Consider the following 18,582-nt stretch of genomic DNA (forward strand, 5'->3'; position numbering starts at 1 on the left):
ATATGAAATGTGCTTCTTATATATTACTTCATATTCTCATATGATAATGATGTTAATGTTTATATTGATTTCTGTGTTATTAAAACTGCATGTATGTGTGTATATGTATATATATATATATATATATATACTAGCAAAATACCCGCGCTTCGCAGCGGAGAAGTAGTGTGTTAAAGAGGTTATGAAAAAAAAAGGAAACATTTTAAAAATAACGTAACATGATTGTCAATGTAATTGTGTTGTCATTGTTATAACTGTTGCTGTCTTTTATATATATATATATATATATATATATATATTATATATATAATATACACACACACATAAACATTTATATACATATACATATATATACATATCTACATATACACATCTACATATATATACACACATACATAAACACACACATAAGACTTACTGAGTGAAACGGGCTTTCATTGACAATCATGTTACGTTATTTTTAAAATGTTTCCTTTTTTTTTCATAACCTCTTTAACACACTACTTCTCCGCTGCGAAGCGCGGGTATTTTGCTAGTATATATATATATATGTGTGTATGTATGTGTGTATATATATATATGTATGTGTATGTATGTATGTGTATATGTATATATGTATATATGTGTGTGTGTATGTATGTGTGTATATGTATGTGTATATATATGTTGATATGTGTATATATATATGTATATATATGTGGATGTGTATATGTATATATATATGTATATATGTATATATATGTATATGTAGATATGTGAATATGTAGATATATATATACATATACATATATACATATATATACATGATTACATAACATCTTTAAGACACTACTTCTCCGCTGCGAAGCGCGGGTATTTTGCTAGTTATAATAATAAATTACATGTACTGTATGTAGCTTTTTCTCACTACTCAAAGCACTTAGACAGAGGTGAACCACTTCAACCACCACCAATGTTCAAAATCCACCTGAATGATGTGATGGCAATCATTCTCGGGTCTCAATCCCAGTGGTTCATCGTATGGTGGGTGCGGCAACACACTATCAGAGCATGCTTCCAACCTTACCTTACTTTAGGCTTAAGGTGGTGAAGAGGCAACAAAGATAGCCAATTAGTGACAGGGGATGATACAGGTCCAGAATGACTAGGCCATGGAGGATAATTTAGCCAGGACACTGGGATAAACCTTACTTTTTTAGAAAGATGATCAGGGGCATTTTATGACCACATAGAGTCAGGATCGCGGTTTTAAGTCTCATCCGAAAGGCAGTGTGTGATGGTATGGATCGGCTGCACACTCCCAGTTAATCTATGGAGACTCTTGAACCTGCTACTGCTGATAACGCACCCGAGGGATGAGCCAGTGGATGAAGACACTCACATAAAGTAAGGGATAGGTGCACAAAAGTGGCAAAAAAAAAATAGTGTCTGAAAGTGCAGTGCAAATCTCCAATAAATAAGTAAATAATCTATACAAACCAAGTGCAGATAGTGGAGGTTAAAACCACGAAAAAAACAAATCCATCCAATAAATACTCCTTTAAAAACCAAGGTTAAAATCCAAGAGACTGTTAACTGTTTCTTAAAACTCGTGTGTCCCAATGCTGCCTTCTAAAAGCCGATTTCGCCTCAGCTTATCCTGTACGGGATCTGGTAACAGAAGAGACATCCAACTAACAGGTCAAGTCAACCATTCTATCCAGGCTCAGGTCCCAATTACTGGACCATGGGGTACTGTGCCAAGCTGCATACATCTCCCGCCTGTCCCTCAGCACCTGCGGGAGACACTGCATGTTGGGCCGCTCCTACTCCCTGGCGGTCACTCAGTAGGAGTGACCCCTCTTCAGCCTCAGGTTCCTCTCTATGACGCTCCACTCCCAACTGCCTGTCTCCATTCTATCCTGCATGGGGTCTCGCTTTCTTTCTTTCCTGTATCTCCCACCATTTTTCTTTTCCATTCTTTTAACCGCCGTCCTTCCTTTCTACTCTCGCTCACTCGCTGGCCAGTCTATGTTCTTCCTTTTTCCCTCCTTTTCTCATGCTGGCTCATTCTCATAGGCCTCTGTGGGTTCAGCATCTTAATCAAGAACTACAGGAAGCTGATGAAGTAATTGAGACAGACTGCACCCTCACGTGTAGGTGCTTCTTATCCTAAACTGCTCCACCAACCGCCTGCAGCTGTGTGAGCACGCACACCAATGGAGATCGGACCAGCCATTCAATTATTTATTTGTTAAAACAGGCTCTTGACTGTTATGTCGCAAAACTGTTATATCAAACAGCATCATTATCACAACAGTCAATGCACTGGGGGGCATTGGGGCATTGGGAACCACATATGGACCATAGGGTAACAGAACTCTGCTGGCAGAGTTCATCAATGCCTCTTCCAGCAGCAATCCAAGCTTTTCCTAGATGATGCCCCATCCAAGGACTGGCAAGGGCCAAACATGTTTAGCTTTATGCAGATTACCTATTCTGAAGTGCAGGTGGTACAGCTGCTGGTGCTAAAAGGACTAAAAAGGAGCTCATTATTAGCTCACTATTACGTCATGCTGTAAGGAAAACATCTTTTTGAGCCATACATTTCCGATTAGCGGCTGACCACTGGCATTTCATGAGACTGCAAATCTTTGAACTGAGATGCTTCATAGTATGAGTCTGTGGCAATTCCTCAGGCTTGATATGCAAACCAATTTAATCCACACACTTTACGTGTGCTTCCTCACAGAATTATTTTTGTTTTATAATAACCCTCACCACGAAAGGCAGAATTAAACTGACGATGATAACCACTATTTAGTATCTAAACCTAAAGCTTTTAGCATATTTTAAAGCATTTGACAAAAATAGAAATCATAATCTTTCCAAGGTACACATTTCATAGCATTCTGTGACCTTTTACATGCTGAATTTGCAACTCTACTTTTTGGCTCCTACCTTTGGGAGGGAAAGTGACAGCAATATTAAACAATCGCTCTATTCACAGCTCAGTCTACATGAGAATACTTTCAATGCAACATTTCACACCCAGGTGCAGACAATAAAAAAGCCTTTTTACCTTATCAATTAACAGCATATTTACCTGGTAGTATGGCATAAATAGTGTGCAGATAGCACAATAAGGCTTAGTTTTGGCAGCTTTAGCATTGTATTCCCTCTCTGCTTGAAAACTGTGATCTGTGTTTTGCCATAGATGCACAAGGGGTTTGGCCCATGGCTCGCATTCCTGTTCATCGTTTTCAGCCGGAGAAACAGTTGGTATTTCTGCAAGAAAAGACATGAAAGAAAAAAATGGGTTTTATATGAGAAAAACAAAAATAAATCAGACATGGAGAGCAATCAATAACCAAGTAATCTAGGCATCCATCACTAGCAGTCTATTTAAAAAGAGGTTTGTCACTCACTCTTACAAGAAAGCCTTATAACAAATATGGTTAATAATAAGTTACTATTGGTCCACAGAGAAAAAGCTCTGCAGTTATAGCTGCTATGCACCTACAGGAGCCACTTCACTTTTAATTTACTACACTACCGGGGTTTGACTATAAAAGCCATGAAGGTTATAAATTGATTTTCTGTTCCATTCTAAGCCATACAGTAAGGCATCCTTAAACTGCCCGCACAGCTTATTTGGGAGGAAGGATACCTTGTAGTTTAAGATGACTATTTCAAAGTACATGTGGAAGACTTAAAAAGAAAAATGATAATCAGCAGTAATGGAACATGGGAAGACACACAACTGTACCATTAGAAACAGTTCTTACCAATCTTAATTACTGTAGATATTGAACGCTTCAAGTTAAATTCACCATATTACAATTGGAGAGCTTGGAAATCATTTGAAAAAGTGAGGGCATTTTCATGGCAGTGCTAATATTATTTTATATAGTTCAGAACTGAATAAAAGACAATTACAAAATAATGTCAGTTCTAAGTGGGCTTTTGATTAGAAACCAATAAGTTCACATCAGTGTTATGTTGAGCAGAAGTTAAGCTGAGAAAGGAATAAAAGTTCAGGAAATGCATAGGCCAAATTTATAATAATAACCAGCAAGGATCAGAAGCAAAGGTTAAATAAAAATCGAGCATACAAGCCAGAATGTAATTCAAAGTCAAAGTCTTGGGATATATCAGGAATTTAAAAACCAGAGAGAAACTACACGAGAACACAGAGATTCTTTCTTTCAAAAAGTTATCCAGAAACTGAGATAAAACAAGATTGCCAGTGCCAGCCTTTAAATGCTGTCACATTAAATGCATCAAAGGTCACAACCTCTGGAGTAGCATCTTGAGAAGGTTGTGCCTGCACACCTGCAGAGCTATGTAATTCAGAAGCTCCACTCAATAGCCAATTAGATTACACAATTATGCTCCATAATTACACAGCAAAAACTGTCTCTGTCTGACTATGCCCCATAGCACTGAACAACAGTCTCACTAACTGAGACAAAGACATGTCTTGCTTGATAGTCGCCATTAATCATGAGTCAGATAACCCTCTCACAACCCTAATCTTAAACACAATATAAGGATGTTTTGTAATGTCGAAGCACATGGTACTTTTAAATTGGGCTTATTGAGAAAGGTACAAATTAAAAGGTGTCTCACGTGAGATTTCTACCTTTAAATGTTAACTGATGTGTGCAATTTGATTGGCTTCTCAATGGTGTGGAGCTTTCGAGGTCTGCAGATAGACCTTACTGAGCATCTCAACAACAAGACTTACAAAATGGTGACACGCACAGCAATAAATAAATAAATAGCATCCAAAAATAGTCAGAGAAGTAAAATAGACTTCAGTACAATAACCATAAAAGAATTAACCAACCCTAAATGTACCTTGACAACCTGAACCGAGAATAAACCATAAATAAAGCTCATTAAAAATGTGCCCAAGGAGAAAAAAAAAATCAACCCAAAACATTAAAAATTAGGATTATTCTAACCATATACTGTATAACACAATTCATTCACTTCATACATTTCAAAGAGTACCTTTACAAACCATTAATACATTTATCTTGTTTTTTCTACTACAATGGTGTATGGCGTCAGGCCCTGGCCCAGTTGGATCAATGCTAGTTCTTCACATGGCATACACATTTACATTATTCATAACACAGTATACTAACTAAATACTTGCATACTAACTCTTTATACCAACATACCTCATTCTAATTTTGTGTAGCCTGGAGAAAACCATTCAGGCACAGGAAGAACATATAAACTCTATGAGCCTCCTATCCATCACTGGGAGCACTTTTATATGCCGTATATACAAGCTCATTCACACCTGACCCATGTAGACTTACCAATCATAGTAACATTTGTGTCTTCAAGATGTAGGAAGAAACTTGTGAATATGTAGGTATACTGAACATGCAGTCAGACTGGGCCAGTTCAACACACAAATCTACCAAAGGACGCAACCACACTCATTCACACTCTTCCAGTTTAGACTTGCCACTGTAATTAATATTAATATCTTTGTAAGTGGGAGGAAATACATGCAGACACAGGAATGAAGAGAAAATATTCACAGACACAGAAGCTATGAGGCACCATCAATAACAGTGCTACCCTATAAAACCCCAGCTAAGTACAAAGTTACAAATTAAATCAATAAAACAGCACATTAATATTCATAATAAGTAAGAGAAGTATAAAAAAGACTATCCAATATAATCACACATTAATAGTGCATGACAGAAAGGTGCCAAATGTACACAATGAAAAATCTACCAATTCATAAGAATGAAAATCATTAACAAGAATTTAAGAAATCATGATGAGATGCACAATTTGACAATTTTCTAATCGTAACTTTCTCGTTTTCATCACAATATATACCCTAGGGGATGATTAAGAAGCTCAGAACCACAGCATCCATCATCTGGTACAAATTCTGTTGAATAGCAGTTACTCATGTATGTTCTAGAGATCCCATTAACATGGCAAAAGACAAAAAGCACTATCATCCAACAATAGAAAACTCACCCTCAAATCCCCTATGATTACCTGACCAAGAAAATTCTACAACAAAACAGCAGACAAGAGCAAGATGTACATTTGGTCCAGCTCAAGTTTAGGCTTGAATAAATATCAAGAGTACAGACATTGATTTTACTCTGCATACACAGTGACCAAACGTACTCAGCAGTAGCCTTGGCTTGCATATTCCTAATAAATTTTCCCTGAGACACTCCAAGGCACAATGTCATAAGTCCACTAAGCACATTTAGTCAGGATTAAGTGCAGGAAGAATAACTGTTACAGAAAAAAAAACATCTTCTGATCGCACTTTTTAAAAATAGCGACCAGCACTCTAGTGAACCAATGAAAATATGCAGTATTCTTAGTACAAGTAAGCCACTTAACATGCTTATGCTCCAATTGTAATAATCCAAATGAAAGTGAACAGTTGTATTATGGACCTGTACTTTTATTTTTTTTTTTTACATGGGGAACACATTCCACACATAAAATATTTTATTATGGACAAGGCAATACTCTTGTCTTTTAGTAGCTCTGATCTGAACTTTTAACAGCCAATCCACTATGCAATCCTATCCGGTTTCCAATACTGTTTGCTACAGGTAGCATGCATCTATTGCATCTAGATGAACAGAGAAATGGTCCTCCCATTACTCTACAATTTTCATTGCCACAGTAAACTTTTAAAAGCCTCTTATGAATAACTGAACAGTTTGTCAGAACATTTTTGAGACTGTCTGGCAGTCTTTTTCCATGTACTCCCTGGACTTTTTCCTAAAAATAAAAGAAGGCTGCAGTAACAGTCTTCTTGGTCATGCACTACTTTGTTTGCTTAATAAGGACATCTATTAATGTGATTAAAAAAATTTATTTAAAGATCTACGTACCACTGATGTTCATGCCAGGCACCAACAACCATGAGACCAAACTTCCTTATAGCCTATCCACCAAGTAAGATCTTGAGCAGGGCCTTATGAACCTGCCTCTCATTGAAAATAGTTGAAGTCTTTCAGTGATTTGAATTAGGTGTCCCCCGCACACTCTTGCTATGAAAGCCTAGGTCTCTCAGGTCTGATAAAACAATAGACATGACAGCCTGACCCAAAGATGCCACTAAGTAGTAATTAGTTGGAAGTCCTGCTGTTTCACGTGAATTCTCAAAACACAATTCTGAGTGTGATTATAGCCACCACAGGTTGATCACTGCCCAACATACACCAAGGTATTCTGGTAGTGGATGTGCTATGTGACACCGTTATGTTTGATAATGGTCTTAATTATCATCATTTCATGACTAGTGCAGAAGTACAAAAGCAATATACTACTCAGGTTAAAGGTCAGGAGGTTTTCCGTTTCCTCTGGCCAATTCCACTGGATGAAATCAAAAATTATGCAGAAAAAGTGTTAAATCTGCAAACGTCACAAAGTTGAATGAGTGTTTTTCTGAGATTAGTGACACAAGCCTTTTGCACAGTGAGAAAGCCTACTTCAGAGGATCTTGGTTGTTTTATAAATTTTTATTAAGTTTGCAGTACCACTAACCACAAACTGAAATATCATGTCAAAACCACTCAGTAATGTTACTATAATAAATGTAACTGATAGCTGCAATTTAAATTTAAATAAATATCTGTTTTAGCTGGAGGTGTAGGACTGGTTGTTCCTTGACACAGGACTATATTTTTCAAATGATGCAATGGAAGTAATGGAGATTGATCATATCCTACAGTACCTGATTTGAATAGAACTGGTAACAAGTGGTTAAAAAGAGTCCACAAATGTACCAGTATGGCACTTACTTCAATGATGTGCCTAGTGCACTATCTTGATATGTTACTGCACTAACAAACTATGAATGCTTAAAATACAAGGAAAATAAATGTTTTGTTAAAAGGATGCTGTGACACAAAAATCAGAAATGTCTTCGGATGTACTTTATATCTTGTCATACTAGATTAAGGCATCCACCACGTGAGCTCCTTGACTCCACCTGTCTCTTCCCTTTAACCATAGCCAATGAGAGGCTCTCTCCATTGCTTCTGTTCCTAGGTGAATGAGGGCCTAAGTTTGGGAATGGGCTGCAAAGCCCCTGAAGCTAATATCCACAGCAGAGCGCCTGGCTCTTTATTCAACTTGCAGGCATTGCCTGACCAGTCATGAGTATTTGTTGAGCTTCCTTTCAGGGGCCTCTTCCAAAATGCTCTTCATTTGGGACTGTCATCTTCAACATCACCATTTGCTTGGTGGCCTAAGACAGGGTGACAAGGTCTGGTTGCAAGCCAATGACGGTGATGTGGCTGGAGAACTCCACCTGTTGTTCAATGTCCACCAGCAACTGCCAATTTCTTGCTGATGTTTTCCTTGTTTAAATATTGAAATGTTCTTAAAGAATTGATACCTACTGCGTTACATGTAACATCCGGTCATATTTTGGCAATGTAACTAAACATGAAATAGTGTTTTTCCCAATGAGTGAGTTTAATAAGAATTTAATTGAATTAACTCCTGACTATTATTGTTGTGAACTACCTAACTGAACATGATAGGACAGTCACTCTACATCAAAGGTTAAATATTTGTTTAGAGAACATGACACATAAATATTGCAAAGTGCAAATAAGTACGCACACCCCCTCAGGAGGCGGCCATCACTAAGATACTACTTTAGGCTGGAATTTCTACATTTCAGAAATAAATTTCAGGCTAAGAGAGACCAAACAGGTCAGACAGTAATAGAAGAGAAGTGTTTAATTACTTTATTACCTTGTGGAAAAGGTTTAATTTCCAATTTATTTTAGTGCAGATGTTCATTCTTTAAGACTCTTGATATTATTTATTAGAAACGTTGTTTAATTAAAAGTAGTAAGAAAGTGCTCTCTTTCAGTAGGTACATTTGTTTAATATGAAAATGCCATGATAAGTTGTTTGACTATTTGTCAAGTTAGATCTGAAGTGGAAGGAAGCGGAAAATTAAGAGCTAGTGATATTTTAAATTAGACCTTGCATGTACAGTATTTTAAGTTAACTGCATTTAATCATCTATAATCTGTAAATCATTTATACTCCTCTGCCTGCATATATGCCCCAATATTGCCAGATTCCACCAGGAGACATAAAGGAATGGAATTACTGTTTTAGATTTTCCTTCTTTGTCTGCTGTCAACCACAACTCACTCCCACACAATCAAAACACTTGCTCAAAGCTTCAGTAACATGACGGAAATGAGTATTGATAGATAAACATAAACATAAACATTACACATCATTATAATAAAAAAAAACTGGAAATATTCATTGTGAAAAAACAAAGCACAATGGATGGGCTCAATGAAACTTTGTGACATTTTGAGTGAAAGCTCAAGGATGCATTCTATTTTTGACTGCATTCTGTGCAGAGCAGCTACATTTCAAAAAATATGGAGCAACGTGTGGTGCAGAAAGAGTGGTGCAACTATATAAGCCTATGTGGCAGCAGAAGGGGAGGGAGCGAGGGAGGGAATTGACGGAAATTGTATCGTTAAACCTGTTGGCATTTCAGAAGAGAAGGTGTGCGTGTGTTTTACTTTCAGACCATTTTCAGTGTGTTGTGGTATTCTAGCATTTACTTGCTACTCTGTCATCATCTTATGCTTATCTACTCATTTTGAAGTGCAGATTTAGCAAAGTTTCTGCTTGCTAAAAAGTCAGAAAAATCCAAATAAGATATGACACTTAATATATATATATTTTATAATGCCTCTGTTCATATGAAATGATCATAATTTAAAGATAGGAAGTGTGTTTTGAACTTTTGCTCAGAATTCAAGGACAAAAGTTTATAATAAAAAATCGGGAGTGTGCTCCCCTCGACTTTCTCATATACTGAGATAGAGGAAAAGGTCATCAGAACCACTTCTAGTTGTGCAGTATTTCTCAAATATCATGTCTCTGTTTCTCATTATAACTAACTGATAATATTGATACAAAATCATTTATCTCTATTTATAATCAAACTTTGTATTAAAATGATATTTTTGCACTTAGGGAGGTCAAAAAAGGTGGTGGAATTTTTTCATGATTAAATATGCATTACCTAGATTACACGCAAAGTAAAAAGAGGTATAGTCACCTAAAAACATAGAAAAAGTGTTAGTATTATATAATATTTGTTGCGATAAATTGATATAGGTAAAAGTGCATTTAGCTAAATTTAAATATGATAATGATGACAGAAATTTAAAAAAATTTCATAAGATTAAATGTATTACTATGAACACAATGGGGACGCAGCAGCTTATTTTTCCTATTACATTTTTATATTTACATGGCATGTTCAATGTTTACACATTATTGTTAAATGGATGATGTATATATTAAAATAAAATTAATCATAGTTATTGCAAGAATATGTGTTATATTGAATACCGTTTTTAATATTGTGTACACATTTATATTTCCATGATAGAAAAAATTTGAATGGTTGTTTAGATAAAATACTCCTTCTCGTTGAATCATTTTTCTCAAATTTCATATATGTTTGCTTTTTATCATTATAAATATTTATGCAAAATTTGAATCATCTATCTGTAATTATAACCATAGTTTACTTGAAAATTTGAGAAAGTATTCAGTTAAAGTACCACTTCCGGCAACAACACTCAACATCTGCAGGAGCCTTCACTAGGTACATGGTTGCCTCTTCTCTGTAGGGTGCTCAACAGAAGCGACTTACAGCCCCTTCTTAAGCACTGGCCACATGCTCCTTCCCTGGGGCGCACTTTCCCATCTTCCTGCTTCCTCTCTGTCTTTCACTGGCTTTATCAGTTCCTGCCCTTCCCTCTCTGTCCTTTTCTTTAACCTCTATTCCTTTTCCTTCATATTTCAATTTCTTTCACTGTTCTGATCCCCTCTTGTCCCATCCATCCTCCACTTTATATGGCCTGGTTGAGCACAGGTGTGATTCACCACTACCTCCAAGTTGTGAATGAGGCACCTGACTAATCCACTTGCCTTTGCACGTGTATGCACAATCAGTCAAGCACCTCAATCAACCCCAGAGCATTCGAGTACACCCACACCTGATTGGAGCCCACACTTACCAGGACGCGATTGTTTATATAAAGACTACACTGTGCCATTGATCTCTTATCACAATGGGCTTCTGGGAGAATTTTTTTAACTACTCGGAGATGGATGGTGTAATTTGCAAAACATGTCTGAAAGCAGGATCTTTTAATAAATGGACCTCAGGGAAAGCAAAGAGAAACTGGAAAAGGACCATCTCAATTTGAACCAGAAATCTCATATCGATTCAGTTGCAAAACTTAAAAATCAATCAAAAAATATTTTGGAAAAAAAAGATTAAGAGAATAAGCAAGAATGTGAAGGCAGACAAGAAAACTTATGCAATGAAAACAAAAGACCAGTAAAAGGTTTTAATAGATAACGTTTTGCTGGCTGTGAAAATAAATTCTTCTGTGTTGGTGGTCCAAGATATTCTTGATCACGTTGGCAAATTAGTGAAAATACCAGATAGTTAGCGATCCTAAATTCAACAATGAACACTAACATGTTAAATGAAAATAGAGATTTACCCTACCACACTTTGATAGTCAATAAATCAACTAATATAACATTTTCAAAAATGTTAATTTTATGTATTAAATTAAGGAATGAAAGTGAACCCATTCATAAAACTGTGTTCGCCAGCTTAATAACATTAACAGCATGAGACAGTGTACCCATTCCTGAGGCTATTCAATAGTTTTACATGAAAAACAAGTTAGATTTAAACCAGATGGTAATGTTTACTTCAGACGACGCATCAGTCATGCAGGGCAAATGAAAAAAAATGTAGCTAATCTTTTGCAGAAGTCCATTCCACACTTATCAGGGCGGCATTATGTAGTACATCATGAGAACATGGATATAGATGATGATGGGTCACTCTGATGAGTGACATTGAATCTTTGCTAATGACTACTTACATAATTGTCATCATGTCATCTTTTAAGATGGCAAAATTTGATGAACTTGTCAAATATTCAGTGGCAGATGTGATTATATTTAAACCAATAAATGAGGTTCAAGATACTGATTATAGAAAAATTAGAAACTGGAACTGTAAAGACATTTTCAGATGTGGTTAAATTTACTAACAGGATAACTTTAAGGAGTTACTTTTACGTTTGGATCTTTGTGACACATTTTGAGGCATTGAGTGCTGACTGTGAAAGAGGATTTACCGTATATACTAATGTATAAGTCAGGTCTTGAAACCTGAAAAATCGATCATAAAATCAGACCCTGACTTATACACCCGTTCAAAAATGTGACACTTAAATTTTTTTTTAACATCTTCTTGCCTCCTCCAATCTCACATCAGTTTCTCAGACACATCGAATTTTGTTGCAGCAGCGCAGTTACCAATTTCTTTTGCTACTTCAACGATGTTTAATTTAAAACCAGCTTCATATTTTCTTTTAATCGAACACTCCATTGTAGATAAGGGATGCTCTTACAATAAAGGTGTATGAGGGTGTGAGATACAAAAAACACAAATCAGTGCAAACGTTGCTTCGGAAAAGTTTGGGTATAACTGTGAGGTCATGCAGGCACAACAGAGAGAGAGAGAGAGAGAGGGAGGGGTTAGGAGCACGCACTGAGACAGCACATTACCGCACCCACATAGAAACAAAGGCAGTGTGCTCCGTGGTTACTCTCGGAGGTGGGCATTAGCATATTATAATCTCTTGGATCAATAGTGTGAGTTTTTCGCATTTGACTTATACAACCGACATTATAAAATACCAGAAATTATACAGTAATCCCTCGCTATATCGTGCTTCGCCTTTCGCGGCTTCACTCCAACGCGGATTTTATATGTAAGCATATTTAAATATATATCGCGGATTTTTCGCTGCTTCGCGGGTTTCTGAGGACAATGGGTCTTTTAATTTCTGGTACATGCTTCCTCAGTTGGTTTGCCCAGTTGATTTCATACAAGGGACGCTATTGGCAGATGGCTGAGAAGTTACCCAGCTTACTTTTCTCTGTCTCTTGTGCTGACTTTCTCTGATCCTGACGTAGGGGGATTGAGCAGGGGGGCTGTTCGCACACCTAGACGATACGGACACTCGTCTAAAAATGCTGAAAGATTATCTTCACGTTGCTATCTTTTGTGCAGCTGCTTCCTGAAACGACATGCTGCACAGTGCTTCGCATACTTAAAAGCACGAAGGGCACGTATTGACTTTTTTATCTGTCTCTCTCTATCTCTCTCTCTCTCTGCTCCTGACGGAGGGGGTGTGAGCTGCCGCCTTCAACAGCTTTGTGCCGCGGTGCTTCGCATACTTAAAAGCCAAACAGCCCTATTGATTTGTTTGCTCCTTTGAAGAGGAAGATATGTTTGCATTCTTTTAATTGTGAGACTGAACTGTCATCTCTGTCTTGTCATGGAGCACAGTTTAAACTTTTGAAAAAGAGACAAATGTTTGTTTGCAGTGTTTGAATAACGTTCCTGTCTCTCTACAACCTCCTGTGTTTCTGCGCAAATCTGTGACCCAAGCATGACAATATAAAAATAACCATATAAACATATGGTTTCTACTTCGCGAATTTTCTTATTTCGCGGGTGGCTCTGGAACGCAACCCCTGCGATGGAGGAGGGATTACTGTACTATATAATCAAGTCCCGACTTATCTGCAGGAGAACTTATCCATGAGTATATACAGTAGTCTAATGAACAACATAAAAACAAAGTCTTGAAGTTGAGCATTTGGAAAACTTGATGAGATTTAATCTCTTTTTAAATTCTGTACAGTTGGTTAATGTTTATAGAGTTTATAACTTATGGAAGACAGAAAAGGTCAGAAGAGAAACTGTTTGAATATTCAGTGAAATTCTAAGTAGAAATACATTTTTATAAAATAAACTTTGTTATATCAGTTCAGTTAATTTTTAGAAATTGAACATTAACTATGAAATAGTAAATAATCAGATGTGTGATTTTTTTTGTGCTATATACAAGAATACATTGATAATACTGGCACTCAGAAATTGTTGGTTTTTAGAACTTGTTGCTCACATGAAAAAAAAAAAAGTGCATGCACCAGGGTACCCCAGGCTTAGAGGGAACATTGGTGTGCATCTGGAATTCCCTGATTGTATGTCCACCCCTGCCACATGGTCACCTTTTCAACACAAATTACTACCTGTGGTGATATGGAAAGGCAAAAATGTGATTATTTACAGTGCCAATAAAAACTATTCACCCCTTGGAAGGTTTTACATTTTATCATTATACAACATTGAACCAAAGTGGATTTAACTTGTCATTTATGACACTGATCAACGGAAAAAGGCGTTGTAATGTGAAATTGAACACAAATCTAAGCAAAGTAGTCTAAATTAACAAAAAATAAAAAACACAATGAGCACCCCCTTTAATATGATACGTCTAAATCGTCACTGGTGTAGCCAATTGGTTGTGGGTGTCACAAAATTATTTAACTGGAGATCACCTGTCTTTAGTTTAGGTTCTGTTGATTGTAGTATAAATGCCTACTTGTGGTGACTCAGTACAGTGGTACAGCAATACCATGGAAAGGTAATGGAAAGCACAAGTTGGGATACAGACAAGTCACCGAATATCCCTTGGAGAGTTAAAGTAGTCATTATCTTCCTAGAGTAGACTGTCCACAAAAACTGAGCGATTGTACAAAAAGAAGACTAGTGAGGGTGGTCACCATGATAACTCTAAATGAGTCACAAGCTACAATGGATGAAGTTTAAGTGACAATGCAGACAGCTGTTGGCCAGGAGATATACCAGATACAGCTTTATGGGAGAATGGCAAAGAAAAAAACTCTCGGCTACAGTTTTCCAGAAGATGCATGAGAGACTCTGAAGTTAGCTAGAAGAATGTTTTATGGTCTGATGAGATCAAAACTGAACTTTTTTGATACTAGACTTAACACCACGTTCAAACACTCAAACACGCCATCCCCACTGTAACGTATGGTGTTGGCAGCATAATGCTGTAGGGGTGCTTCTCTGCTGTCAGGCCCTGGAAGGATTGTGAGGGTCAAGGGTAAAATGGATGCAGCAAAATACAGGGAAATCCTGCAAGAAGACATAAATCAGTCTACAAGAAACCTGTGCCTGAATTCAAGCAAGGTAACAACTCCAAACATAAGGTGAAATAGTTTAAAAACAACAATGCTAATGTCCTGGAGTGGATGAGTCCACATAATAATAATAATAATTCATTACATTTATATAGCGCTTTTCTCAGTACTCAAAGCGCTATCCACACAGGGAGGAACCGGGAAGCGAACCCACAATCTTCCACAGTCTCCTTACTGCAAAGCAGCAGCACTACCACTGCACCACCTGTTAGGACACATGCCAGTCCAATTGAGAATTTGTGGTTGAATGAGACAAAGGTTGTTCACTTATGATCACCATGCAACCTGACAGAGCTTGAAAAACTTTTATGAAGAAGAATGCAGAATATCGTAGTGACCAGATGCACAGTGCTAGTAGACAGTGAGACCTGGGCACACAGAGACAAGGCTGTCATAACTACCAGAGGTGAGCCTACAAAATACTGACTTGAAGGGGGTAAATACTTATGCGATCAATTATTTTGTGTTTACTTTAGACCACTTTGCAGAGATGTACTTTCACTTTGACATTAAACAGTCTTTCTCTGTTGACAAGTATAAAAATACAAATCCACTGTGATTCAATGTTGTATAATAATAAAATGTAACAACATCTAAGGGAGTGAATACTTTTTATAGGAATGATATTATGATGTGGTATTCAACTAAATGTATAAACATATAAGCCTATAAAACATTATAAAGCATATTGTATTTTATTTATATATTTTTTTCAGCTGACAGACTCTTTTGCCAACTTAAACAGTATTTATTTCTTACATTGTACAACTCACTTGTATGTGAAATTCATTTACTAAGATTTCCTAACTTTCGTCTCTGTAGGCCACAAACTCATTTATTTTCTATTAGGATTTTCAATAGTGATTAGCAATTAAATCAACAAGGCTGGCTGAAGGACCAGACCTGCTTTGCTATGTAGATTTAATCACTGTCATCAACCTTTGCCCAGATCCATAAGTGAAAATATATTGATTTCAAAATTATTTTTGAATTGCTTCCTAGGGAAGAATCAATGAGTCTAAACATTAGTCCTATAGCCCATAAAAGTATGACCAGCTTATTCACTATTACTTCTGATTATTAATAACTTAAATATGAACATATAATACATAAATTCATAAACAAATATGAACAAGGTTTCTTTCTTAGAAGTGTATTGCAGTGCTAGAAAGCAATTTTCTTGCTTTCCAACAAACCCTGGATGAACAGACCTGGCTGCATGCATTTCAAATGAAATTACTTGCACATATGCAAAATTAAGACATTAAGAGGTCATACGGTGCAGTTAATTTTATGCTTCCAAATAATAAATTGCTTCAACATGTCAACCAGAGTGTTAATAAGGGCAAAGGTTGTTGGAAACAAATTTGGACTGCAGCTCCAGTTGTGGAAAGACAGCATTGCTAGGTTGCACAGCATTGTCGCTTCAGCATGGCTTAAAAGGCCACTGTGAGATGCCACTTAAGAATAGTGTAGTAGACCACAGCTTTCCGGACAAGTACATATGTGATATTTATGCTTGTGTCTTTGCCTTCAAATGTCACATCCCTTCCATAAATTAATAAACATAACTTCACTTTACACTTTTTTTTTACGGCCACTTTTGGACTGACCATTCAGACCTGAAATAAATTAATAAGTAATAAAATAATTTGGTTGAGAACAGAGAGCTCATTTCAAGTATTAGCACAGAAGGACTCTACCAATTAGCTACTTAGTTACTTATTATACAGTATCAGTGTGCATTTCATGCTCCTGTCCTTGCTTGATGATTCCTGAATAGCTAAGCTGAAAAGTCCCATGTCATAACTGTAAAATTTTATTCAAAAGAGTAGATGGTTGATATCTATATCTATCTATATCTATCTATTTATATATATATATATATATATACAGTGGTGTGAAAAAGTATTTGCCCCCTTCCTGATTTCTTATTCTTTTGCATGTTTGTCACACAAAATGTTTCTGATCATCAAACACATTTAACCATTAGTCAAATATAACACAAGTAAACACAAAATGCAGTTTTTAAATGATGGTGTTTATTATTTAGGGAGAAAAAAAATCCAAACCTACATGTGTGAAAAAGTAATTGCCCCCTTGTTAAAAAATAACCTAACTGTGGTGTATCACACCTGAGTTCAATTTCCGTAGCCACCCCCAGGCCTGATTACTGCCACACCTGTTTCAATCAAGAAATCACTTAAATAGGAGCTGCCTGACACAGAGAAGTAGACCAAAAGCACCTCAAAAGCTAGACATCATGCCAAGATCCAAAGAAATTCAGGAACAAATGAGAACAGAAGTAATTGAGATCTATCAGTCTGGTAAAGGTTATAAAGCCATTTCTAAAGCTTTGGGACTCCAGCGAACCACAGTGAGAGCCATTATCCACAAATGGCAAAAACATGGAACAGTGGTGAACTTTCCCAGGAGTGGCCGGCCGACCCAAATTACCCCAAGAGCGCAGAGACGACTCATCCGAGAGGTCACAAAAGACCCCAGGACAACGTCTAAAGAACTGCAGGCCTCACTTGCCTCAATTAAGGTCAGTGTTCACGACTCCACCATAAGAAAGAGACTGGGCAAAAACGGCCTGCATGGCAGATTTCCAAGACGCAAACCACTGTTAAGCAAAAAGAACATTAGGGCTCGTCTCAATTTTGCTAAGAAACATCTCAATGATTGCCAAGACTTTTGGGAAAATACCTTGTGGACTGATGAGTCAAAAGTTGAACTTTTTGGAAGGCAAATGTCCCGTTACATCTGGCGTAAAAGGAACACAGCATTTCAGAAAAAGAACATCATACCAACAGTAAAATATGGTGGTGGTAGTGTGATGGTCTGGGGTTGTTTTGCTGCTTCAGGACCTGGAAGGCTTGCTGTGATAGATGGAACCATGAATTCTACTGTATACCAAAAAATCCTGAAGGAGAATGTCCGGCCATCTGTTCGTCAACTCAAGCTGAAGCGATCTTGGGTGCTGCAACAGGACAATGACCCAAAACACACCAGCAAATCCACCTCTGAATGGCTGAAGAAAAACAAAATGAAGACTTTGGAGTGGCCTAGTCAAAGTCCTGACCTGAATCCAATTGAGATGCTATGGCATGACCTTAAAAAGGCGGTTCATGCTAGAAAACCCTCAAATAAAGCTGAATTACAACAATTTTGCAAAGATGAGCGGGCCAAAATTCCTCCAGAGCGCTGTAAAAGACTCATTGCAAGTTATCGCAAACGCTTGATTGCAGTTATTGCTGCTAAGGATGGCCCAACCAGTTATTAGGTTCAGGGGGCAATTACTTTTTCACACAGGGCCATGTGGGTTTGGATTTTTTTTTCTCCCTAAATAATAAAAACCACCATTTACAAACTGCATTTTGTGTTTACTTGTGTTATATTTGACTAATTGTTAAA

The 18,582-nt window shown here is 37.0% G+C and overlaps 1 protein-coding gene across 3 annotated transcripts in view; it reads right to left on the reverse strand.

Annotated features, from left to right (window-relative positions):
- Positions 1-18,582, reverse strand: part of LOC114654091 (lysine-specific demethylase 4C-like) — a 980,420-nt gene that overhangs the window by 347,671 nt on the left and 614,167 nt on the right. For all 3 annotated transcript variants that reach the window (XM_051930015.1, XM_051930013.1, XM_051930014.1), the window contains exon 13: positions 3,086-3,267. In XM_051930015.1, the coding sequence (XP_051785975.1) occupies positions 3,086-3,267 (182 nt within the window). The remainder of the gene's footprint in view (positions 1-3,085; positions 3,268-18,582) is intronic.

This window comes from Erpetoichthys calabaricus, chromosome 7 (assembly GCF_900747795.2).
Source record: "Erpetoichthys calabaricus chromosome 7, fErpCal1.3, whole genome shotgun sequence".
NCBI lineage: Eukaryota > Metazoa > Chordata > Cladistia > Polypteriformes > Polypteridae > Erpetoichthys > Erpetoichthys calabaricus.